Raw genomic sequence first — 26,651 nt, 5'->3', positions numbered from 1 at the left:
TCGGTCCACCGGACAATTCCATCGTGTGTACGTGGCATTATACTCACAAAAAAAAAACAGCAAACAAAACAGCTTTCTTTAGCAAGCAAAGGCAAAACCGCCAGTATTCCCCATCCCTTAACAGGGTTTTTTTTCTAATTCCCTGCCTGCCTCAGGGGTCCCAAAGAGGAGATCTCCAAAATTCAGCAACTGTGTTGCAGTCACTAGCCAGTCCACACTGCTATAGACTCTAGAGGCACCAGCTGATGGCTTCCTGTTCCTCTTTAGGTTTCTCTTTCAGGTCGCTTAAACCCTTCAGGACCAAAGCCCCTGTAATCAGGGTTTGGACTTTTTTCTAGGGAGTAAGGAATAAGCACGAACACTTACCTTATTACTTGTTCCACCTGGAATCCTGCACTCTCCTCAGCTATTGGTAAGTTAGCGGGTCCTTGATGTCCTTACAGACAATGTAGGACAGCTGGTCCGGCATTGAAAGTGATGATGTCTGAAGGCCATGACTGGATGACCAGTGAAGAGTAGCGACTTTGTGAGACCTTATATAGGGACTGTCCAAACTAACTTTCAGGCCATGTTTAGGAAAAACAATAGACTAAGATGCAGATGCAGCTTAGTGCCCTGCCCTTATAAACACATGATTGGTTGGTGCAAGTTGACCCCAGATCTAAAAATGCGAAGATGCCTTACAAGTTTTCTAACAAAACGTTACTACGAGTTTTATAATAGCAGTGTTTTCAATTCTTTGATCTAGGGGACACAGTTCACACATCCACACGCAGAAGAAAATACTCTTTACAAGACTGCTACAGTTGTAAAATGGAACATTGTAATTTGCTGTGAAAATGCTGCATATGTTGGCAAAACCTTAGGTCCTTTTAAACGATGTTTCTAAGCCAAATAAGTGACATAAGAAGAGCACTTACCAAAATAGCCAAGGGAGAACCTATTAATCTAAGTAAAGCTGACAGACCACCAAGAGGGGGAACAAAGATTGCTTCCTCCTATGCATACTAGACACACATCCTGTAAACTTTACATCCGGGAGAGTTAAACACAAACCTTTTCGTGACATGTTTCTTGGATGAACACTAGAGCCTAAAATTGCTTACTGTTCATTTTCTGGCTGCCAGTGTCTGTCCTCCACTTGTGTCCCAAATGCTATCCTCATTCACCCATAGATATGGACAGAACCTCTTGAATGCAGGAAGGTCTATCCAGGTTCTAAGAAAGATGCATTTTATTGGTTATTTGGATGAGTTCTTGGACCTGCGATGTATACTATACCTCTGTCTCCTTTTTTCTAGTGCTTTGTTCTCATTTTGGATTTATATGTTACAGTTTGTCTAATAAAAGTTGCATTAAGTACAAGGATTTAAAGCAGGGCATAGATGATGCATTTTTTTGTTGAACAAAAAAATGATTTGATTCCCCCCTTTAACACACCCGTGTTGATGGAGGAATTCCCTCTCATGGAGCTATTGTATTCTAATAGAGGGGAGACTATAGCCGGAAGCAATGATTGAGCAAAAAAAAAAACAACCTGACATGCTTGTCTTACAGAAGTCAATCGGGAGCATGTCCATAGATGGATCAAAATTCAGCATTTCCCTGCTGAATTGGCCAAACTTCGATCCATCTACGGTCGGCTTAAGTGAGATATGACTGCTGTGATATCTTCATAGACTAATCTATAATTTTATTAATTTCAGATTCATATTGCAAAAGCTGGCAGCTGTGCCTTGTTTACTGAGAAATAGCTAATTACTACTGACCTTTATGGTAGATGACCTGTGATTTCACCTTTATATTCTTCATTCTTTGTTGATGTATTATTTATACATTTTATTGTTCATTATTTCCAGGCCTACTGCAGACACCTTTAATATTTCCTTCATACAGCTATTGGAAATCAAGTTAAATATTGAGTTGCTGTTTTCCAGTAACACTTGATCTTTGCGTTAATTGCTAAATATTGAGGGATTATAATGTGTCAGTAATGTGTGTTGTTGTTTTTTTTTTTTTTTTCAGTGAAACCATCATGTTTCTTCATGAAATATTTCACCAGGGTCTGAAAGCCAGAATTACTAACTGGCCTACTTTAATTTTAGGTATGTAAGCTTGTTTTCTAATACTATTAATAATACATGAATGAGAGCTGCCAAGTTGAATGGCTACTGCCTTGACGTTTGGGACTTGTGTGGCTTTTTGATATGTTCATATCATTTTGAAGTCTTCCTTGGGTTAGCAGAAACGGCATTACTTTTTTATCACGCTGAATTATACAGTATATCACTGATTGCTTCTCTTAATCACCAGTCTGTTACTGAATAAGAAGTGCTAGGAATTTTTTTTTTTATGTCTGGCCCTTAAGAAGTGGCATTTTTTTGTTTTATTGTTTGTGATCCTTAAGTCACTGATATTATTTGTTAGGTCATTCATGTGTCAAGGTATGTCCCTAAAGCTTTGATAATCGCAAGGTATACTGCTTTCCAAAACATCTTGACATAAAGAAACAGTACAACAGGGTGATTGTAACATGAAGTGAGCTTTTAGAAATGTACAAGGAGATTGCTGCACATCTCTGAACTACTCAAGGTGCAAGAGGGATGAAAGGTAGCCTCAGCCCTGGATCCTCCCGACTTGGTTTGCCCCGCCAAGGGGCTTAGTCATAGAGGTACACCACTATGACTAAGCCCCAGCGGGGAGTGCAAAACACATCAGAGAACGTGACTTATTGGAGGAGCAAGTGCTGAGGCCATCTTTCATCTCTCTTGCACCTTGAGCGGCTCGAAGCTGTGTGGCGTTCTCCTTGTACATTCCTATGGCATCAAATTAAGCATTCGCACCTGCATCCTGTTTTGGAGTGGGTCTACCAGAGCCATATTGCCGGTGCTTGGAGCTGCGCTCCACAAAGTATTTATACAGTGAAGTTTTCCCCTACTCTTTAGTAGAAATACATGCACATATTCTAAGAAATGGGAATCTCATCTTCTAGAGGAGGAACATTTTGATTCCCCCAGTTCCTTCCACTTTAGCTGATAGAGTGTACTTCCTACAGTGTTGGTGTAAGGAGATCCATTGTGGCAATGGAACCCTGACAGGAATATGCTTTATGCAGGTGGATAGACATAAATCTCTCTATCCATAGAGACGTTAATGAGATTAACCTTTTTGTCCCCAGTCCTAGCAGCCATCAGATGTCCCAGGAATATCCATCATCAGATTCTTTTGCAACTTCGTACCTGCTTGTGTGTGTAATGCCACGTACATAGGACCGGTTTTTCCATCCAAATAAACTTGTCAACTTGTCTTTTTTGGTCAGTTGGAATAGCATACAGAAGAACGGTTTTCCTGATAGAAATTGATTCTGTTGGAAAGATTTAAAACATGTTCTATTTCTAGGTCCATCTGAATTTTTGAAAAAAAAGGTCCGCCGAGGCATACACACGATCGGATTATCCGATGGAATGATTCCGTCTTACCTTTTCTGCCGGAAAGTCCAGTCTTGTGTACACAACATATATTATATGTATAATCAATTTAATTCAGATTGGTGCTCTGACAGCAAGCAGTGGAATGTTTTAAAGAAGAAAATGCACAGAATAGAACTATGTACCACAGCAGTTTAGTGGTTAGCATTACACAATATTATTGGCCACCAGCCGCCTAGTCTAAACAAAGTCTGTGCAGACTTCCTCCAATTAGCACTGTCTTCCCCTATTTGATGCCTGCTTATCTGTTTTTCATGAAGAGTCTGAAAGTTGTTTAGATCTTTCTTCTTCTCAATATGGACTTTATACCTAATGTACATTTAGCACTGACCTCCTCAGTAGTTGCTGGTTTTATTTGGGCTTACCGTTACCTCACCTTCTCGCCTCTCCGTCACAAGGGTCCAGTTGGAAAGTAGCCCAAATGATGTTGAATCCGACACTTAGTCCCTTTCTTAACATTTATTCCAGATAAGCACAAACGTCCTTCAATAGAGGGTCAAAGGATAAAGGGGGAGTTCAGGCACCTAGTAATTGCGGATTAGAGGAATTGGTCAGATCCAGAGGACAAACGGCTCCACAGACTGGATCCAGCAACCATCGGATAGGCCCCTCTCACTTGACCTAGCAGCCGATGAGATGCTCAACAAAGTCTTTGCCACAGACTTGTCAATTAAACTAAGAAATCTTGAGAGTGTTAAATAATTACCATACAGTACCAGTTTCTTTCAGCTGACCCCGGGGATACTGTATGGGTGTTGATCCGGGTTGCGTCCTATAACTGAGTTTCCAGGCTCCTCCAGAGATACTAGCCTTGTGCTTTGTCCTCTACTAGAAAAGTCATCCTCTGTATCCTCCAGTTTTCTTGGCTTCTCCCCGCAGGCGAGACAGCACAGGACCACCCCTGGATCAGTAGGCCCCAAGACTTTTTTGGGCCTACCCTCTCAGTTGCAAAGCCTCAGGCCAGCTGGCCCGAGGCACAGGACCATGTGACCCAGACCCCAGGTCAGGAGGGCCATGAGGTCAGGAAAAAGACGACCAAAAATGGCGTTGGTACCTTAAATACCCTTTCCCAGAATGCACAGCAGGGTAACCACTCCCACTGAGCTATTTCCGAGCAAGAGGTGGTATTCAATACATTAAGCCTGCTGCATTTCCACACTTACCGGCGGTGACAGCGACACCTACGGTCAAGTGGGAATCAGTGCAACTCAGCTGAACTGACACAGAAACCAGAATTTTTGGGAAAAATTAGCCTGAGCCCAACTGTAGCTTCAGACAACTAAATTTGAAAAATAATAGCGTCTGCCCATTAGGCGCAGGGAGCTACATACATAATCTATGTATGTAATATTTTGTAACCATGACATGTACACGTGTTGGTTTACATTTGAGGTATTGAAAATTTCAATAAAGTACATTGAACAAGAAAATTAACTTAAAGTGGATCTGAACTCAAAAAGTGAAGATTTTCTTTCTAATAGGGAACACGTAGATGTGTTAATTGTGCCTAAGCAACATACTGACAAATGTACCTTCTTTAATTCCTCTAAACAAACAGTACTTCATTTTCTGGTATGTGAGGGTGCCTAGAGTGTGAGATAAAAAGGTAAAGCTGCCTGTGATTGCTAGGCTACCAGCAATACTAACTAGATAGGAAGGTACATTAAATGTACTTGTTTTAAACATTTTTAATTTACAGTTCATGAGTCATGAATTACTTCCTGGTTTCTAGGCCTAGACAACTGATGTCATACATCCCAGGAGTCTTCAGGGGAGAAGAGGGGTTTTCTCAGCCAAGCACTCCCTTCTGCCTGCATGCCTGATGATTCCAGGAAGTAAATGCTACATGCATCGTCTGCCCTTACTCAAGATGGACAATTCTAGGGGGGGTTTCAAAGTGATTTCTCAACCAAATAAAGCATGCAGACATGGATGGATGAGAGAGTTTGCTTTGAATAGTAAAAGTGAATTAAATAGCGCATTTTCAGTTTGTGGTGCAGTTGTAGTGAAGTTCTGCTTTAACTAACTTCAATACTGGGCACTTTCATCCCCTTCCTGCCAAGGCCAATTTTCAGCTTTCAGTGCAGTCACACTTTAAATGACAATTGCGCGGTCATGCAACACTGTACCCATATGAAATCTTTATCATTTTGGTCACACAAATAGAGCTTTCTTTTGGTGGTATTTAATCACCACTGCTGCCGCGTATACATGACCAGACTTTCTGGCAGAAAAGATCAGATGAAATCATTCCGTCAGATATTAAGATCGTGTGGGGGGGATTCATCTGACTTTATTTCTTCAAAAATTCCGAAGGACCTAGAAATAGAACATGTTTCAAATCTGTCCGACGGAATCAATATCTATTGGGAAAACCGTTCGTCTGTATGCTGGCCCGACAGACCAAATACAACGCTAGGGCAGCTATTGGCTACTGGCTATTGAACTGCCTTTTCTAGTCCTGTTGTATGTCATCACGTTCAAAACTAACAGACTTTGGTCCGTCCGTGTGTGTGGGCAAGTCCGTTTGGTCGGAACTCCGTCTGACCTTTTCTGCCGGAAAGTCCGGTCGTGTGTACGCGGCATTAGTTTTATATTTTGCAAAATAAACCAAAAATGACTGAAAATTGTGAAGAAAAAAAACACACTTTCTTTTGTTTCTGTTTTTGAAAAATAAATAATCTTTCTTCTTAGAGGAGTTCAACCCACCCCTTTAAAAATTAAAAACGTTAGGACACTTACCTGTCCTGAAGTCCAGCAATGTCGGCACTGCAGCCGATGTTTCGGGTGCTGCCACCACCATTGCTGGTAAGGGAACCCGGCAGTGTAGCCTTTCAGCTTCATGGTCTGGTCACTATTGCGCATGCGCGAAGCGTGCTGTGCTCTCACTGGCCGAGCTGAAGGGGAAGGGGGAGGGAGGAGCAGGGGGGACGAGCTGCTGACATACTTTGCCGTGGCCCAGTCTCCCGAAAGTGGGGACAGGGTACCTGTAAAAAACAGGCATCCGCTCCCATCCCCCCGAAAGGTGGCAAATGTGGCACCGGAGGGGGGGGGTGAGATAAGCGGAAGTTCCACTTTTGGGTGGAACTCCGCTTTAAGTTTAGGCCAAAATATATTCTGCTACATTTCTTTGGTAATATCCCAAATCAGTGTTTATTATTTAGTCTGTAGAAAAGTTAGAGTCCACAAGCTATAGTATATACTGTATATCTCCTGATGTACTGACATCGTCATCTCATTACTTGAGGCCTACAAATACCCCCCAAATGATCCTTTTTGGAAAATAGGCAGTCTAAGCCCTTGTACACACGGTCGGAGATTCCGAAGGAATGTGTCCTATCGAACCGTTTTGTCAGATATTCCGACTGTGTGTGGTCTGCATCGGACTGTTTCCGTCGGAATATAGACGGACCAAGTTTTAGAACTTGCCGGTAATATTTTCAGACAAAATGCTCCTATCGGACATACTCCGATCATGTGTAGCCTACTCCGACGGACAAAGTGCCACGCATGCTCAGATCAAATTCCTAGACCAAAGCTATTGGCTACTAGCCTGAACGTAGTCCCATCGTAAGGAAATAACGTCATCACGTTATGTGCAGTTGGATTTTCCAACAACTTAGTCCGACCGTGTGTATGCAACATCACTTCCGGACTTCTTCCGGAATTAATCCGTTGGAATTACTCAGACAGATTTGGTTGTCCGAATCTCCGACCGTGTGTACAAGGGCTAATGTATTTAGTAAGAGGCATAGTGCGTTTTTTAAAATTGCACTTGTTTGTCACAATGTTTTGCAAAAAGAAAAAAAGAAAAATAGTTTTTTCTACAAACTGCCGCCTGTGTAGTATAGCTTCATCATATGACTGGTGTGGCGGTAATCAGGGACACTGACTGGTGACAGTATGTAAAAAAAAAAAAAAAATATATATATATATATATATATATATATATATATATATATATATATATATATAAATATTTTATTTTTTTAATACTTGTTTAAAACATATTTTTTTTTTTTTTTTTTACAATTTTTTTTTTTTTTCCATACTGTGACCAGAGCAGTGCTGTGTTACCATAGTTCACTGTTATAAGCAACCGGTTCCTCTTCAAATTGGCTTAGTCTGTGAGTCTGTAGCACATCATCATTACACTATCGTGTATGCTTCACTGATGCTTATTTATCTTTGTTCCCTACGTAGTACAGAAATGTGGGTGAGCATTAGGTACATATGAGAATTAACCTGTTTATTTAATAAGGCATTTGAACATCAAATCAAGATGTCCTCATCAGATTCTTCTCCATAGGGATACCTCCCCTGTCCAACAATGGATAATGTACAGCTGATCATATTAGTATAATTGATAATTCGTCTGTATGTCCTTACAGGGGTCAATTAGGGTTGCCAATATTTTTGGATCATTCGAAAAAATTCCCTAGGCTAGGGCAATATAAGACAGCTAAAGGGAGAAATTGCTGTGGAAGAGAAGAACTAGTCTTCCTTGAGATGCTTTTATAAATATTGTAAGGTTTCTTTTGCTATAGATTAAGTATGCTTTTAATGACAGGTGCTTTCAATGTAATGTGTTTGTGATCCAAGTCAACTCTGATGATTGCACACAACGTACCATCTTGTGCTCAGTCATTGCTTTACTGTGCTATTCTTCTACAGCTGTTGTGAGTTATTTTATGTTTTTACAGGAAAGGGCAAAAGCTTTCAGAATAGTGTTGACATGAAAGATGAAAGATAGGTTTGTTTATTCACAGTTTCTCAACTTTAATAGATTTCATCTAAGTAGATACTGTAAAGTTTCTGCAGAGAAAATAGAGTCGAGTCTAGTGATATTTCAATGTTTCCAGCATTACTAATGGGTAGGTGAACACTTTGTTCCCAACAATTCCTGTGGATGATATGCACTACTCAAGAACACAGATGTCGTGTACAAGCTGAGAATAAATTGTGGGCCCCCTTGTCTATCTCATAAATATCTATATATCTATTTATATATCTATAAATATCTAACAGGTTGACTCCTGACCTTTAAATGAATTACAGGTTTCTGGGGTTCCCTTTGGACTCGATACAAAAGCTAGAGAAGCAGGTCAAAGGCATCTTCTAGCCTAGTTTCTAAAAAATCATTTGATTTAGACATAGGAATTCGTAGGCTTGAAGATTAGTAGTTAAATAATGCACACCGAATCACGAAATCAGTGCATAAAGGGTTTATTACATAAATAAGGGTGGTGAAACCCTATATTGGGTCTTCTCTAGAATAACCTAGGGATAATACACTCTAAATAAATAATAGGCTGCACTCCAAATAGCTGACTTTTTATGTTTCATATATTTATGAAAGGAAGCATCATATAAAGACATAACAGTAAAGTGTAGCATATGCACAAGATTTACCCACAGTTCCTCTGTCCATACCAGGGGTCTCCAAACTTTCTAAAGGGCCAGTTTACGGTACTTCAAACTTTGGGGGGGGGGGGTGCATGATGACCAGTGGGATAAGAAAATGTTCTGGCATCAGTGGAAGTAAGCAATGCTCCATGATTGGTATTAGGGAGAGGAATATTGCCCCATCATTGGTGTCAATCGAAGGAATAGTGCGCCATCATTTGTGTCAACGAGCGGAATAGTGCACCATCATTGGTGTTAGTGGGAGGAATAGTTCCCCATTGTTGGTGGTGTCTGTGGCAGGAACTACGTGAGCAACAGTGGGGGAAATAATGTTCCAAGGTCCGTTTAAATTCAAGAAAAGGGCAGCATCCGGCCCATAGTTTTGAGACCACTGGTCTAGACCAATGCTCTCCAAACTACGCCCGGAGGTTGAATGTGACTCTTTGCTTGTCTTTATCCAGCTCATGGGGCACCATTTCTCCTACTAACATTAACAGTGGGTCATAATTCCTGCCACTGACATCAACAGTGGGGCACTATTACTCCCACTGACACCAGCTATGGGGCACTATTCCTCCCACTGACACCAATGATGGGGCACCATTCCTCTCACTGACACCAATAAAGGGCAGTATTTCTGGGAGGAATAGTGCCCCATTGTTGGTGGTGTCTGTGGCAGGAACTACGTGAGCAACAGTGGGGGGAATAATGTTCCAAGGGCCATTTAAATTCAAGAAAAGGGCAGCATCCGGCCCATAGTTTGGAGACCACTGGTCTAGACCAATGCTCTCCAAACTACGCCCGGAGGTTGAATGTGGCTCTTTGCTTGTCTTTATCCAGCTCATGGGGCACCATTTCTCCTACTAACATTAACAGTGGGTCATAATTCCTGCCACTGACATCAACAGTAGGGCACTATTACTCCCACTGACACCAGCTATGGGGCACTATTCCTCCCACTGACACCAATAATGGGGCACCATTCCTCTCACTGACACCAATAAAGGGCAGTATTTCTCTCACTATCATCAATGACGGGGCATTGTTACCGATGCCTGGACATTTTTCCCTCTTACTAGCCACAGCCCAGCCCCTCTAAAGACTGAAGGATAATAAACTGGCCCTTAGTTTAAAAAGTTTGGACACCCCTGATCTAGACAAAGGCAAACTCTCAGCTACAAGCATCATCTACTGTACATTTTCATTAGAACAAGGAGGAGATCCAGACTAAAAATTACAACAATTAACAAACATCAATACACATGGATAGATACCAGAAAAAAACCTTTAGCAAGCATGTGGACACTCCGGATCAGGTGGAGGTGGATCTCTCTTGAGAAAGGAGTTTTTACTCCAAAACACTACCACTTGAGCCCCAGTGTCCGCATTCCAACTAAGGTATCTAGCCATATGTATTGATGTTTTTTTAATTGCTGTACTTTTAGCCTTGATCTCCTCACTGTTGTAATGAAAATGTTTATGATGCTTATAGCTGAGTTTTTCCTTTGTCTAGTTGGAGGAACTGTGGGGAGATCTTGAATGTACTAATATTTATTTGATGTCTTTATTTGATTCTTCCTTATATGAATATTTAAGACCTGAAAAGTTAGCTGTTTGGGGCACTGCCTATTATTTATTTAGATTGAAGATTAGTAGTGCCATGCCAGTAATATAGGAAAGGATCATCACTACATGGGAGCCACTCACTAGGATTTACCGAAAACTACAATTTCAGAATTGGATTGTTATTAAAGATTCAACCCATAAAAATAATGTTCTACTATATATTATTGCTTTTTATCCTGGACTGCAATACCTGGAGGAGACTTGGTAATATCAGGGGGTACCTGGGCCATCAATGTATTCTGTTAGTACAAGAGTTATAGTGTAATCGGGGGATTGTATCTTCTATAATACATCATATTATGGTCACAGTATACTGTAAATGGAAAAACTTCGTTTGGTTAACTGTATCAGTTTTGTGAGGCATTTTTATTGAATGCAGTCTATTTTCCATAGAGCTGACTGAGGACTGAGTCAAATTAACATTCATTTTCAATGGCAGTGATGAGAAAATTCAAAGGAGCATAATGGAATTATTATTTTTTTTCATTTTTAATTGAACACATTTCTAAAGGTGTGTGTGGTTTGTTGTTTGGATAAGGCAATTCATCCCAAAATCAAATGTTAAAAACAAACAAAATTTTGAAATACTTTCAGATCAAAGGGGCAAAATGGGCAAAGGGGAGGGCAAAGAGAGAAGAAAAATGTAGCAGCTGAAAGGAAAAATAGCCACAAAATGAAGTAATTGGTAGCAGGAATGGGTGAACAAAGCACTTACCTTTTCTTACAGATTCCCTCACTCAATAGACAAACTTGGTTGCTAGTCCCTCGCTAGTAAGTGAGATTCTGCAGTGTTTCAGGTCAGCGACAGAGCAATTCCATTACAGTAGAAGAATGCCTTACCTTGGTGAATTGCGTGTGTGATATGGCTCTTATACAGCACTTGACAATATTGCATTTTAATGCACAGCATGGATGAAAGCTGTGTAAAGCACTTTTTTTTTTTTTTTTTAGAATAGGTGACTATTGTACAGTTCTCATATAGCAAATTGTGAATGACCCCCCCCCCCCCCAAAAAGGCACTGTGACACTATACCAAAATTGTGACATCAGAAAGCAAGAGCAATTTATCAGGGCAAAAGCAATGGTATAAAGTAGTGCCGGCAGCTGCAATTTTTATGCCCCACAGGCAGCCGAGTTAACTGAACTGAATTTCATACTTATTATCATGAAATATATTAGAAGCATCTTTTCATTAAAATATATTAATGTAATCTAGAAAAATCTTACTATACATGATTGATTCTCCTAAAGAGTGCATTACTGCTTATTCAGTCACTCAGAACCACTTCTCAGTTCTTATTTAATCACAAAGAAGCAGCTTTCAGTTATTATTAGCTGCAAAGACCCAGCCAACAGCCCTTGTCCAGCTACACAAAGATTCTAATTGTTCCACAAAGAAACACTTCCAAGAAGCAAACCTTGATTATCTACTGGTCTGTTTTTATATACATCTTCTTGCATAATTAAAACATTTGGGAAGGGTGATACTATAACCCAGCTCCAGCCAAAAATGTTTAAAGGCTAAATCCAGACACTTGCCAGATAAATAAAATTGCCCCATATTCCCCAAGCTGATAAACGATCAAATCATTTTTAGGAGATGCTTAGGAACAGGGTTCTTCAAACTTTCTAAATAAAGGACCAGTTTACTGTTCTTCAGATTTTAGTGGGGCTGAACCGGGGCAATGGGAGTAGCATCAGTGAAAGTAAAACAACGTCCCCTCTTTGGTATTAGGCGAATTATTAGTGCCCCATCATTGGTGTCAGTGAGAAGAATAGTGCCCCATCATTGATGTCAGTGGAAAGAATTGTGCCCTATTGCTCATCTCAGTGGGAGGAATAGTGCCCCATCATTGATGTCAGTGGAAAGATTTGAGCCCTATTGCTGTGTCAGTGGGAGGAATTGTGCCCCATCATTGATGTCAGTGGAATGATTTTAGCCCTATTGCTGTGTCAGTGGGAGGAATAGTGCCTCATATCAGTAAATTATGAGGAAAAGGAGCAAAAATGCAGCAGTAAAAGCAGCAAAGATGCAACAAAAAGGGTGGGACTATATGAAGCTCATGGTAACAAAATGAATAGAATGGTGGATAGTAAAATATTTAATAATAATAGTTACATGTTTACATACAGTAAATTTCATATACATAGAAATGCACCCTTCCATAGTGCCAATTTCTAGAACAGTAATATCTGGATATAGATATTTATAAACATTAATCACATGATAAGATTAAGGTTAAGGAGTCCACCAACATTTATGATTGGATATACACATATTGAAAGATAGAATCTGCACGGTCTGTGGTCTTTCTGATCCCTGTCACAATAAAAATTGTATATATGAACACATATCTTAATGGGCGTGTAATTGAAGTACACGACAACTGGTAGCTTGATACGTTTTGCAGCTTTAAGCCGCTCTTCAGGATAGATAGACCCCCCTCTATTTTAAACAAGATCACTTACAGGTGTATGTGCACGTAGTGGCGCAATGTTAGGGACCATGAGCCCCCCAAGGGCATCAGTATCGGGAGCTGAGGGGGCATGTTCAGCAGTGGCACCCATCACAGACAACAACCCAGGCAGAGCTGGGCACATCGGGCACTCCTGGTGTAAACATGGGAAGCATCAGTGATGAGTGAGTCAATCAAGTGAACCAATATTGGGGCTATGTGAATGGATTCAATACACCTGTAAGTAAGTGATCTTGTTTAAAATAGAGGGGGGGGGGGTGTTTTCTTTCTGTCCTCCTTAATTTACTCTCCTATTGCAGATACATGACATGTCTGCTCCTAAAGAGCAACTTAAAGCGGCGAAATGCATAGAGATACCAGTTGCTGTGTACTTCAATTACACGCCCATTAAGATATGTGCTCATATATACAATTTTTATTGTGACAGGGATCGGAAAGACCGTAGACCGTGCAGATTCTATCTTTCAATATGTGTTTATCCAATCATTAATGTTGGTGGACTCCTTAATCTTATCATGTGATTAATGTTTATAAATATTTTACTACCAGATATTACTGTTCTAGAAATTGGCACTATGGAAGTGTGCATTTCTATGTATATGAAATTTAATGTATGTAAACATGTATCTATTATTATTAAATATTTTACAATCCACCATTCTATTCATTTTGTTACCATGAGCTTCATATAAAATCTCACCCTTTTTGTTACAACTTTGATGCTTTTCCTGCTGCATTTTCCTCATAATGACAGGGATGGAAGCACATGACCATAACCGGCCATGGCTTCATTCAAAATCCCCAATTTCCCCCTTTTTATGAGTGACCATAACATAATTTCATTTAATGCTAGCTGTAAACAACAAACACATACGAATAAGATAAAAACACTTAACTTTAAGAGAGCAAATTTTCCAAGAATGAGGGCTGCGCTCCAAGTATTACACTGGGAGGGAATATTGGCATCAATGATCACATAACAGAAATGGGAAGTCTTCAAAAAGACTGTATGCAAACTTACTGCAATGTATGTTCCCATGGGCAATAAGTTTAACCTACCTAGCAGTGATCCCGAATCTGGCTCGGGTTGGGATTTTAGTTCCACAAGCGGTAACCCCAAGCCAGACTCGAGATCGCATCACTGGATACAGGGAGGACACAGTGAGAGTTACTTACCTTGTCCCCTGGATCCAGCGATGTCCTCCACTCTGTGTGACCGAGCTGTCCTCCGCTCGATTCACAGTGCCCGAATGCCGCTGAGCTCCGTTCCCTGCGACGTTACGGTGCACGGGAGCGGAGATCAGCGCCAAATTCAAAAAAGTAAAAAGACACAAAACACACACAGTACTGTCATCTTACAGATTACAGTACTGTATAAAAAAATTACATACCCCCTTTGTCCCTAGTGGTCCGTGCAGTGCCCTGCATGCACTTTTATATTATAAATACTGTTTTTTCTGCCTGAAATTTGGAGATTGTCCATAGCAACCAGAAAGTGTCCCTTTTTCAGTGTTTTAGGATTTGATTACATTATTGAATAATTTTTATTATTCTTTATTATATTATAAACTTTATCATATGTCTGCTAGACTATGGTTTGAACAGATTTAAGAGAGTTATTCCTAAGAATTACAGGACTACAATATAAAACGCCAAATTTCCATGCAAAATAATTGTACTGCTTTCAGCACCTAAAACCAGAACTAATCATACCGCCAGGGAGGTTAAAAGGCTAATAATAAAACCTATGCGGCTCATGGCAAAAGTAAAAATGGCTATAAATAATAAAAAAAGAGCTTTTAAAAAATATAAAAATGAAGGAATGCTGTCATTATTTAAATTTTTATAAAGAAATAACAGAATATGTAAAAAGGAAATCAAGGACACAAAAATTCAAAACAAACGACAGATTGCAAAAGATAATAGGACAAACTCCAACAAAAATCTTCAAATATATTAATAGTAAAAAGGTCAGGTCTGAGCATTTTGGCCATTTACAAAACAATCAAGAGTGGGTGACTGGGGACAAAGAGAAGGCCAATTTTTTTAAATACTTTCTTCAATTCTGTGTATACAAAGGAACATGGGGGAGCTCAAGTTCATAATGGGGGTGGTAGTGACACAGCCCCAAATGATCCACAATAGCTCAAAAGGGATATGGTCCAGAAATATTTAGACAAAATGAAGGTGGATAAAGCACCTGGATCAGATGGCATCCACCTACAGATCCTAAAAGAATTGAGCTCTGTCATTTCAAGGCCATTGTTTCTAATATTTAGGGACTCGTTAATGATTGGAATGGTACCACTGGATTGGCGCAGGGCCAATGTGGTGCCCATAGTAACAAAAAACTGGCCACTACCCACACCTATAACTGGCCTTCACAGTGAGGAGCCCATGGAGGGCATATACATATAAAACAAAGACAATTCCATAGCTCAACTCACCAACCAGTCTGCTGACCAATCAAATTAACCTGTCTAAGCAGGGGTTTAGTTAGCACACATTTGCAAATGCATGTGAAAGCTGCAAGACCTCGTCACGGCACCCTGCGTTGCTTGCAGTCCTAATACTACTAATGTGGTGCCCATATTTAAAAATGGATCAAAGTCTTTACCAAGTAACTATAGACCTGTTAGTTTAACTTCTATAGTTAGGAAGATACTGGAGAGTTTAATAAAAGACCACATAGACGAGTTCTTGTTGGAAAAAAATATTTTAAGCAGTAGACATCACGGATTCATGAAAGACAGAAGTTGTCAAACAAACCTGATTCCTTTTTATGAGGGGGTAAGTAAAACCTTGGACAGAGGGGTGGCTGTGAACGTGGTATACCGGGATTTGCCAAAAGCATTTGACACAGTTCCCCACACACGGCTCATGTGTAAGGTAAAGTCTACAGGCTTGGAAAGATAAATTTTTAAATTGATAGAAAACTGGCTAAAAGACAGAATTCAGAGAGTAGTGGTTAATAAATCTTACACCGGATGGTCTAAGGTTATCAGTGGTGTACCCCAAGGTTCAGTGCTGGGACCCTTACTTTTTAATATCTTTATAAATTGTATAGGGTCTGGGATTAAAAGTAACATTTCTATGCAGTGGAATAATGTCCTTACAGGATGTCTCTAATTTACAAGCCAACTTCAATGCTCTGTCTAATTGGGCGACTATGTGGCAGATGAGGTTTAATGTTGATAAATGTAAAGTTATGCACTTGGGGGCTAAGAATATGCATGCATTATACATACTAGGGGGAGTACAACTGGGGGAATCAATGGTGGAGAAGGATCTGGGGGTTTTGGCAGATCATAAGCTCAACAATAGCATGCAAGGCCAAGCTGCGGTTTCCAAAGCGAGCAAAGTCCTTTCTTGTATTAAGAGAGGTATGGACTCTAGAGAGAGAGAGATCATTTTGCCCCTTGGGCTTTCACATTGGACAGAATTGAGTGGCTCTTTCAGGGTGCTTTGCAAGCTCTATTTTTAGCACTATAGTGTCTGCAAAGCGCCTCAGTGTGAAAGTAGCCTAAGTTTGAATAAAAGAGAATAGCAAAAAAGGCTAGAGTGCAAATGCAAAATGATAGCAGAGCTGTGGGTGTAGCAGAAAGCAAATGACAGCAAACAATCAGCATAGGAAAGTAAATAGTTAACATATGGGGGAGCACACATTAGTGCAGATTATACTGATCAACTTTAAAGACAGAACACAGCATTACCTTCAGAAACTGACAAGGACAAATCAAGGCAAGGCACATACTCAAGGACTAAGAGCACAGGAGATAGAACACATCTGATCAGACATCGAATGAGAATGTTCCAGCAAGAGACAAACAGACCCACTCTAAATATTGCAGCTTATTAGTTCTTACATGTGGCTGCTGCATTGATTTTATTTTTCAGGCTTGTGTTCCTTTATTTTCCCTTGATCCTGCCTGTCCCGCACATCCTATTAGGGCATGGGTGCTCAACTGGCAGCCCTCCAGCTGTTGCAGAACTACAAATCCAATGAGTCGTTGCAAGGCTGACAGTTACAAGCATGACTCCCAACGGCAGAGGCATGATGGGACTTGTACCTCTGCAACAGCTGGAGGGCAACAGTTTGAGCATCCATGTCTTAGGGTGCCAAAACTCCATCAGTGTACTGTATATAGGAAGGAACAGCATTGTCACTCTAGGATAAAAAAAAGTATTAGGGACTACAGGACACCTCCTCTTGGAGGTGTTCTGTAGCACACAGAACTGGGAAAAATAATAACTTATAACAGTCAGAGGCAAAAAACACAGAAAGTTATCTCTGGATTTCAAGCAGGATCAACAGATTTTTTTTTTTGCACTTTTTCAAATAGATAAAACTCTTACCGTGATATAGTTCATAGACCTAAAGGAAACATAATACAGAATTAGCTTCATCATGAGGGTTTACATGCATTTTAAATTGTATATCTGCATTACGACTTATAACAAAATCGTTAGGACATGGGCTTTTTCTGTTTAGTTTTTCCTGTAAAGTGATATATCTTGGCTAAAACATAGCAAGCTCCATTCACTAAGGCAGATTGCATGCGGTATTTAGGTGTCCAGACACATTTATACACATAAATATCGCATACAATCCTAAAACTGTCAAATCACTGTACAGTTTTGCAGTATTTATTGCAAAATGCTTAAAATGCTCAGTAAATACCACATGGAAAGGCCATAAACTCAATTCACAGAAGGAAAGGAAATAAATAATTAAATGCATGCAGTATTTAAGGAATGAAAAAATATAATAGCCAATTTTGAGTAGTCTCTGCCTTTTCGGATGAGTTCTCTCAAATATGGAAATCATTGGGGTTGATTTACTTAAAGTGTAGCTAAACTTTTTTTTTAGTTTTATATAGAGTGGAGGTGGATTAGAACATCTGTCATGTTTTTATTATTGTCTATGCCACCATTAGGGAGAGACACCCTGTCTATTTGTCCTGCGTACTATTAGCATTGCAGTGAAAGTAAAAGAAAATCCTACAGTTGTGTGAAAGAGTATTTGCCCCCTTCCTGATTTTTTTTATTTTTTTGCACATTTATCACACTTAAATGATTCAGATCATCAAACAAATTTGAATATTACACAAAGATACCCGAGTAAATCCAACATGCCATTTTTAAATGATTATTTAATCTATTAAGGGAAACCCCCCCCCCCCCCCCCCCGGAAAGCTGAGTTAAGTTTCACTTGCCACACCCAGGCCTAACTAATTATACTGCCAGACCTGTTGAATCAAAAAAATCACATAAATAAAAGCTGTCTGACAAAGTGAAGCATGCTAAAATATCACAAAAAGCCACACATCATACCACAATCTAAAAAAATTCAAGAACAGATTTGAAACAAAGTAATGTACATGTATCGGTCTAGGAAGGGTTTCAAAACCATTTTTTAGGCTTTGAAACCACAGGGAGAGCCATTATCCACAAATGTAGATAACTTGGAACAGTGGTGAACCTTCCCAGGAGTAGCCAACCTACAAAAATTTCTCCAAGAGCATGATGACGAATCATCTATGAGGTCATAAAAGTAACCAGAACAGCATCTAAAGAACTGCAGGCCTCACTTGCCTCAGATAAGATCAGTGTTCATGATTCAACAATATGAAAGAGACTGGGCACAAATGGCATCCATAGGAGAGTTTCCAAGCCCAAAGCCACTGCTGACCAAAAAGAACAAACCATTAACTTTTTAGAAGATGTGCGTCCCATTACATCTGGCATAAAACTAATGCAAAAGTCCGATGAGAGCTTTTGGTCAGAAAATGTGATTGTGTGTATGCTCCATCTGACTTTAGCTGGCGAAATTTTGGCAGGCAAATGGTTAAGAGCAGGTTCTCAATCTTTCGGTCAGAAAAAGTTTAGATCGGAAATTACAATTGTCTGTACAAATTCCCACACGCAAAATTCCTATGCATGCTCGGAAACAATTCCATGCATGCTTGGAAGCACTGAACTTAATTTTCTCAGTTCGTCATAGCATTGTACGTCACCGCGTTCTTGATGGTCGAAAGTTCAGCGAACATCATACCAATAGTCAGACATGCTGGTGGTAGCGTGATGGTCTGGGGCTGCTTTGCATCTTCCGGACCCTGACGACTTACCATAGTTGATGAAACCATGAATTCTGAGCTCTACCAGAAAATGCTAAAGGAGAATGCCTGGCCATCAGTTTGTGACTTCAAGCTGAAGTGCACTTGGGTTATGCAGCAGGACAATGGGCCGAAACACAACAGCAAGTCCACCTCCAAACTGTTCAAACAAAGCAAAATTTAGGTTTTGGAGTGGCCTAGTCAAAGCCCGGACTTAAACCCAATTGAGATGCGGTATCATGACCTTACACAGGCTTTTCATGCTGGAAAACCCTCCAATGTGGCTGAATTAAAACAATTCTGCAAAGAGTGGGCCAAAATTGCTCCACAGCAATGTGAAAGACTCATTGTGCTCCGCAGCAGTGTGCCAGTTATCGCAAATGCTTGATTGCAGTTGTTGCCGCCAGGGGTGGCTCAGACAGTTATTACGTTTATTACTTTTTCACATGAAGCCAGGCAGGTTTGGACAGCTTTTTTTCCTTAATAAATGAAACCATCATTTAAAAACTGCATTTTGTATTACTCCGTTTATCTTTGTGTAATAATAAAATTTGTTTGATGATCTGTGTCATTTAAGTGTGAGAAATATGCAAAAAAATCAAAAATCAGAAAGGGGGCAAATACTTTTTCACACAACTGTAAAATGTTGGGTTGTCCCCAGAAAAGTAATAGAGGGAAAATCTTCCAATGGGGACACAGATGGCAAAAAATGTAAAACAAAACTGACAAGGGTTATAACCCTCCCTATCCAAAATGAAAAAAAAAAAAATGTTTTGCCTAGAGCTTTGCCTTAAGGAAAATAGGCTGTGCAAGTTGTGCATAGACTGAGCACTTTGCAAGTTTCTCCAGAGCTTAGTAAATGAGGTAAAGTGTCACTTTACAAAGAATTACCAATCACATGCAGTGGAAAAAAATTGCATTTTTGCACATGATTGGATGACGGAAGTCAACAGAGCTCCTCTATCATTTACTAAGCTCTGGAGCAACTTCATTAGCAAAGTGCACAGTCTATGTGCATTTAGTAAATCAACCACATTACATGTAGTAAAATATACTTATTTTCTCCGGTCATTTTTCCAGATTTTTAGAGACTTTTTTTGTGAATATATACATAATTTGCTGCAAAAATAACTCTCAATCACTCCAAACATAATACAATGCACATGTGTATGAACAGACAACATTGTCTTTTTTATTGGTGGAAGAAGGGTATTTATGTATGAGTGTGATTTCTGATACTATTTTCATTCAATATTTGACATTTATAAAGATATTTTGTATTTACTTAATTTAGTGAATTGCCATATTTCTACAGTTTAATCAATTTTACCTCTTTATTGTCAATAAAAACTGAGCAGGATTCTAATTCTTCCCCACTGTATCAACGCCACTAGATATTGCAGGAGATAAAGTACTGAATGGTTTCATGAGAGAAATACTGGATATTTTGGAAAAATACTGCATGCGATATTTTAGAAGTGTTTTTTAGTAAATGCCAACACAATTTTGGAAAAACTCTATGCTGTATTTTACCTCATTTTTTAAAGCGGAAGATACTGCTTCACGAATGGAGCTCAGTATCTCAGTTTATTAGTGCATAGAACTCAATTATTGAAGCTTTTGCTTCCAGAGGACTAATGTCGCATACACAGGATCGGACTATCCGGCGGACTTAGTCCGGCGGATTGTCCGACGGACTTTGCAGCTGAGGTCCGCCGGACTTTCAAGCGAACAGACTTGGCCACACATGATCACTCCAAAAGTCCGGCGGATTCGAACGTGATGACGTAGAATAAGGAAGTTCATAGCCAGTAGCCAATAGCTGCCCTAGTGTCGGTTTTTAACCTGCCGGACTAGCATACAGACAAACGGACTGTCCGCTAAAAGCCGAGTCCAGCGGACAATTTTGAAGCAAGTCTTATTTCTAAGTCCGCCGTAATTTTGGGAAGAAAAAGTCCACTGGACTCTGGCCTGCCGGACCAAGTCCGCCGGATAGTCCGATTGTGTGTACGTGGAATTACTAAAATGAACAACCTGTTGCTTGTAGCGTCATTTATGTTGATGGTTACTGATAGACTGAGGTGTGAACCTGAATATAAGAGTCAGCTGTACATACCCTAATTTATACAGAGATGTGTACAAACTGCAAAATCCTTGCTGCCACCGGCTGTATTTTGTGATTGTTGTATTGAATGATATCTGGTAACTGTTGTTTGTTGTATGCTGACGTAGTGGAAGTTTTGTGCTACTACAGTTTGTTTACTGATGTGATTTTGATATCTCCATCTGCCCTCCCCTCCTGTTTTGTGTTAGCTTATTCATAGCTAGATCCTTCCAGTTCCTTCTATGTTCCTTCAGCCAGTGTACTTCACAAAGACTGAACTTAGAAAATCATCTGTACTGCAATTATCTGAAGTAGTATTGCATTAGATTAAAGTGGTTGTAAAGTCAGAAGGCTTTTTATCTTAATGCATTCTATGTGTGCAGCAGCCCCCCCCTAATACTTACCTGAGCCCTATCCCGATCCAGAGATGTTGCAGGAGTGTCTCGGCTGCCTGGGACTCTCCCTCCTCATTGGCTGAGACTGCAGTGTGGCGCCATTGGCCACCACTGCTGTCACTCAAAGTTGTTGAGCCAATGAGGAGAGAGTGGGGGTGGGGCCTAACTGTGGCTCAGTGTCTGAACGGACACACAGAGCAGTGGCTTGGCTCGAGTGCCCCCATAGAAAGCCGCTTGCTGTGGAGGCACTCTGCAGGGGCGAGGGGCCAGAAGCGCCAGTGAGGGACCAGAGAAGAGGAAGATCGGGTTGCTATGTGCAAAACCACTGCACAGAGCAAGTAAGTATAACATGTTTGTTATTTTTGCCTGTGGATGGTGCCATGTCAGCACTGGGTCTACAGAGGTATGTCAGTGCATAAAGCTGCATTTGAAACAGAATAGGCTGTACTTACCCCAAAGCATGAAAAACCTCAGCTTTCAGACCTTAACTGGAACTGATACATGTAGCAAAAATCCAAAAGTTTGCATAGTTACCTTGCTTAACTGTAGATCTATTGTGTAAAAGGTATGCACAGGCAAAAGGCAGCAATAGATGCATTTTGCACAAAATGCCCATTCGTAAGGAATGTTTCATAAAGTGCTTACGAATTAGCACTTTGTGCAGAAGGCAACAAGGTTCCTGTGTTGATGGCTCTTTGCCTGTACTTACCTTTTACACAGTAAAACTTATGGTTGACCAGGAGAACTATGCAGACTTAGGCTGCATTGACACCTGTGCATTTCCTGAACATGCGAAAAAAACACACAGGAATACACGTCCTGCCATGCATTTTTTAAATCTGTGAATAACGCGATGCAAACACATGTCACACTTGCAGTGCCATTGATTGTTAATGGCACCCCAAGCGTGGGTGGCAGATGCAAGTTTTGTTAAGAGACAAATGTGCTACAAACATGCCAAAATGTGCAACGCTCCACGCCAAAATAGGTTCTAGCACATTTGGCATACATAGGAAAACTATTAAAGTTATTGGGCTGCCCCCCCATAGCGAAAGGCCTGTGCTATGGGGGTACCCATTTAGGTGTGCTGCTGACCTGGACTGTGTGCATTTGTATACACACATAGATAGCATGGCTCAGCCGAGTCCCTCTCTTCCTCCTCACAGGATTTGACTGATAGTATAGGGAGCCTATTTCTCTCGCTGCTCTTCTGTGTGTCCTGTGAGAGCAGAAAGAGACAAGGGTGCTGATGACAGTACAGCGCTGGATTTGGTGGAGGAGTCAGGTAAGTGTTTGGGAGGAGGGTGCACAATAACTAGTGGGATATTTTTTACTTTAATGCAGAGAGTGCGTTAACCACTTCAATACCAGGCCTATTCTGGCACCTCTCTCCTTCGTGTTTTTTTAGCAGACACCCTAGGGAATAAAATGGCAGTCATTGCAACTTTTTATCTCACAGGGTATTTGCGCAATAATAAAAAAAAAAAAAATGGTTTCATGAATTAAAAAATAACAAAACAGTAAAGTTAGCCCAATTTTTTTGTATAATGTGAAAGATGATGTTACGCCGAGTAAATAGATACCTAACATGTCAGGCTTTAAAATTGCGCACAATCATGGAATGGTGCCAAACTTCATTACTTAAAAATCTCCATAGGCGACACTTTAAATTTTTTTATAGGTTACCAGTTTAGAGTTACAGAGGTCTAGTGTTAGAATTGTTGCACACGCTCTAATGCACGCAGCGATACTTCACATGTGTGGTTTGAGCGGCGTTTACATATGTGAGCAGGACTTATGTGTGCGTTCGCTTCTGAGGGTGAGCTACCGGGGACAGGGGCGCTTTAAATTTTTTTTAATTTTACATAATTTATTTTTATTTTTACACTTTTTTTTTTATTTCTTTTTTTTTTGATCACTTTTATTCCTATTACAAGGAATGTAAACATCCCTTGTAATAGGAATCTATGTGACAGGTCCTCTTTATGGAGAGATATGGGGTCAATAAGACCCCACAAGCATGAGATTGTGAAAGAAAATTTCACCCACCTCATGTTGACAGCCATGAGTGCGGCTTCATTTATTTCTGGGTACCTGGGAGTGACGTCATAACATTGTGCCCGGGCCTCCGACGGTCAGTGACGACATCTGGTCACCGAAAATCTCTATCATCCTCATCTGTCCGTTTCTTTCTCTGGGCTCCTGATCGCACGGGAGAGCCTGGAGAAGCATCGGATGGTGGCAGGAGGGGGAGGAGTCCCCTCCCATCGCCTATAAGAACGATCAAGCGTCAGAACTGCCATTATGATCATTCTTATCGTGAACAGAATCACCGGCTGCAAAGAATGATATCTGAATGATGCCTCTAGCTGCAGGCATCATTCAGATATCCCTCCCCAAAGGTAAAAAAGGTAAAAAAAAAATTTAGACTTTAGAACCACTTTAAGTTCAGGAGTCTTTTGATCATAATTGTTGAGTAAATAATTTTACTCATTGGCTCCTCTCAGGTAATGTGGTAAATGTTTATTATTTAAATTGTTTTTAACTATGGTTAGGGTTTTGGGGTACAATCATGTGAATAAACATACTGTATTTTTGGTATATCTACTGATTTTTTCTTTTGTATTTATGAGTTTTTTTGTGGGATTTGCGAAGCTATTTATACACGGTTGCTTTAATTTTTATTATTTTGGAGCGAAGGTATTTGAGGTTTGGGGACTCCTTTGTAGATGGGACTGCATTTTTATTATTTTGGAGCGAAGGTATTTGAGGTTTGGGGACTCCTTTGTAGATGGGACTGCATTTTTCTGTAGAGTTATACATAAAATAGAGTTGACAATCCTACCTCCTGTGTATTATCTAGCTCTTACATTTGATCCTTGTAGTGGGATTTATTCATGTAGTCTTCAAAGAAAAGTACCATGGCTTCACAGAAAGGAGAAGGAGATTTTTCATGTCATGTTTATTGGCTGGATTATAATATCACTGTTAGAACTGTACAGTAGTAGTGCAATAATGTAGGAGTTTTAGGAATAAATGGAGTGTTGTATGACCGTTCATTGTTCATATTAGGCTGTTTGAACTACCCTGAGTAACGTAAGCTCAGATCATGACCACATTCATATATGAGATTAAAAAGCATGTTCATACATAAAGGATATCACAAGGTCATTGCTAACAACTTCTGATATATATTTTATCGTTTTGTCAATGCTGTGAGATTCTTTTTAACATTTTATATTTATATGAAGTAGACATGTATCTGTTATACCAGGGGTATCTAATCTTGTGACCTTCCTGGGCCACATTGAAAAAAGATGAATTGTCTTGGACCACACATAAAATACACTAACAATAGGGATAGCCGATGAGCAGAAAAAGTCAGACAGATCACTAGTTAATGATCACTGATAAAGATAATATACCTATCGGAGCAATACAGTTTAATTTGTTATTATAAAAGTAAAAGGGCAACATAAAACTAGTGCATTATTTGGCACTGTTTTTGATAAACTAACACATCCGTATCTGTCTTGATGGATATAGTCGAAATTCTCAATGAATTCTCAAGGTGCTTGTCATATTTTGGTTCTAATTTTGCCCTTTTTGCATTCCTTCCTTGAAAATAGTTGCTCACAAATTTACGTAGGTGCTGTTGAAAACTGATGACATGAATAAGGTGTGATTGTTAAAAGTGGGGTATTTTTCTTTGGGAAAATAAAACGTAGAAAAGTCCAGTAATGAGACACTATAAAAATTTTCATTTGACCTTATGTGTTCGCTAAGTCTAAATGCATTTTTACAAAAGATGATTCCAAAAAAAATTCAACCTTTTTAAGTAAGTTTTTGATTTTGTGTTAGGCAGCATTGATAGCCGTCTTGGGCTCTATGTGGCTGAAGGTTGAACGCCCATGGTTTATACCATCAGTCATTTCAACTTGATTTCCTTTTCCAGCTGGTAGCATTTCTTAACATGTTGAAGAAGATGGTAACATTTTAAATTTTTCATTAGTTATGGATGTAGTGGGAAAGGTTTAGAATCTTTGTGCAGTTATATCTGTTCCTGTGGCAAGAGAAGTAAGGGAAGTGCAGATCTACAGAATGAATGAAGTAGGAGCAGGGAGATACTTGCTCTGCAGGTGCAGCTTCCTCTCCAGCAGACCCTCAGAAGTACAAATAGCAGCACAGCAGTGATATCACCAAATCTCTCCTAAAATATAGACTAACAGAAGCAGGCGAGGGCAAGACATGCATTACATCAGGGGTACTCAAACACTTTAGCTCACTGACCCCTTATGAAATTTTAAAATTTTCATCGATCTCCAAACATTTATTATATGAAAATAATTTCATAAATATTTCTTGAAATAATAGTACTACATAAATGACAATAATAATAGATAATCATTAATATTCTTTTTAATATTGTTGACACTTCCTCTTGCAATTAGTAGCAGCTGTTATGGTTTTTACACTACTGAATTTTTAATAAATGTACAGCATTCAGTTTTTTGGGATTTCTATAAGTGTATTGTTTCTCAAACAAAGTTTGAGATGGAAGAGTATGCTCAGGATGAAAGTGAAAATGTTTGCAGGAAGCGGGAAGGTGGAAGATCACAGATCCACAATGAAAAGCTGGTGAACAAGGCCAGTAACAACGCCTAGCTGGTAGAGACAATTTAAGACTGCACTTGCTGGTGGCTGACCATCCAAACCTTGGCAACCAGCCACCCCACCTTCAGAACTTGGTCCCAAATTTACTTAGCTCCAGCAATTTATTGACCCCATTTTATTCCCAACCAAATTATTGACCCCTTTGGATAGTCTCTTTGACTCTTGAAAGTCATTATTTACCACTTTGGTGTAGAACCCAACCTTTGAAGACCCCACACTATATAGAACTAGGAGGCTACAGCAGTGCATAGACACAGTAGCATGTCAGGAAGTGCATTACTATTTTTATGAAGAATTGGAGGCAAAAGGTAAAATTTTCGGGATACTGCTGATGAAAAATGAACCATTTTAACAAAACAAATCTT

General features: G+C 39.8%; 1 protein-coding gene across 1 annotated transcript in view; it reads left to right on the top strand.

The window, feature by feature from the left end:
• The window catches only part of RASGRF2 (Ras protein specific guanine nucleotide releasing factor 2), a 498,296-nt gene that overhangs the window by 217,249 nt on the left and 254,396 nt on the right, over nucleotides 1–26,651 (top strand). The window contains exon 6 of the mRNA XM_077462462.1: nucleotides 2,026–2,105. Within this exon, the coding sequence (XP_077318588.1) occupies nucleotides 2,026–2,105 (80 nt within the window). The remainder of the gene's footprint in view (nucleotides 1–2,025; nucleotides 2,106–26,651) is intronic.

This window comes from Lithobates pipiens, unplaced genomic scaffold (genome assembly GCF_037356315.1).
Source record: "Lithobates pipiens isolate NorthernLeopardFrog02 unplaced genomic scaffold, aLitPip1_a1.2 Scaffold_3, whole genome shotgun sequence".
Classification (NCBI taxonomy): domain Eukaryota; kingdom Metazoa; phylum Chordata; class Amphibia; order Anura; family Ranidae; genus Lithobates; species Lithobates pipiens.
This window is presented reverse-complemented; position numbering and strand designations above follow the sequence as displayed.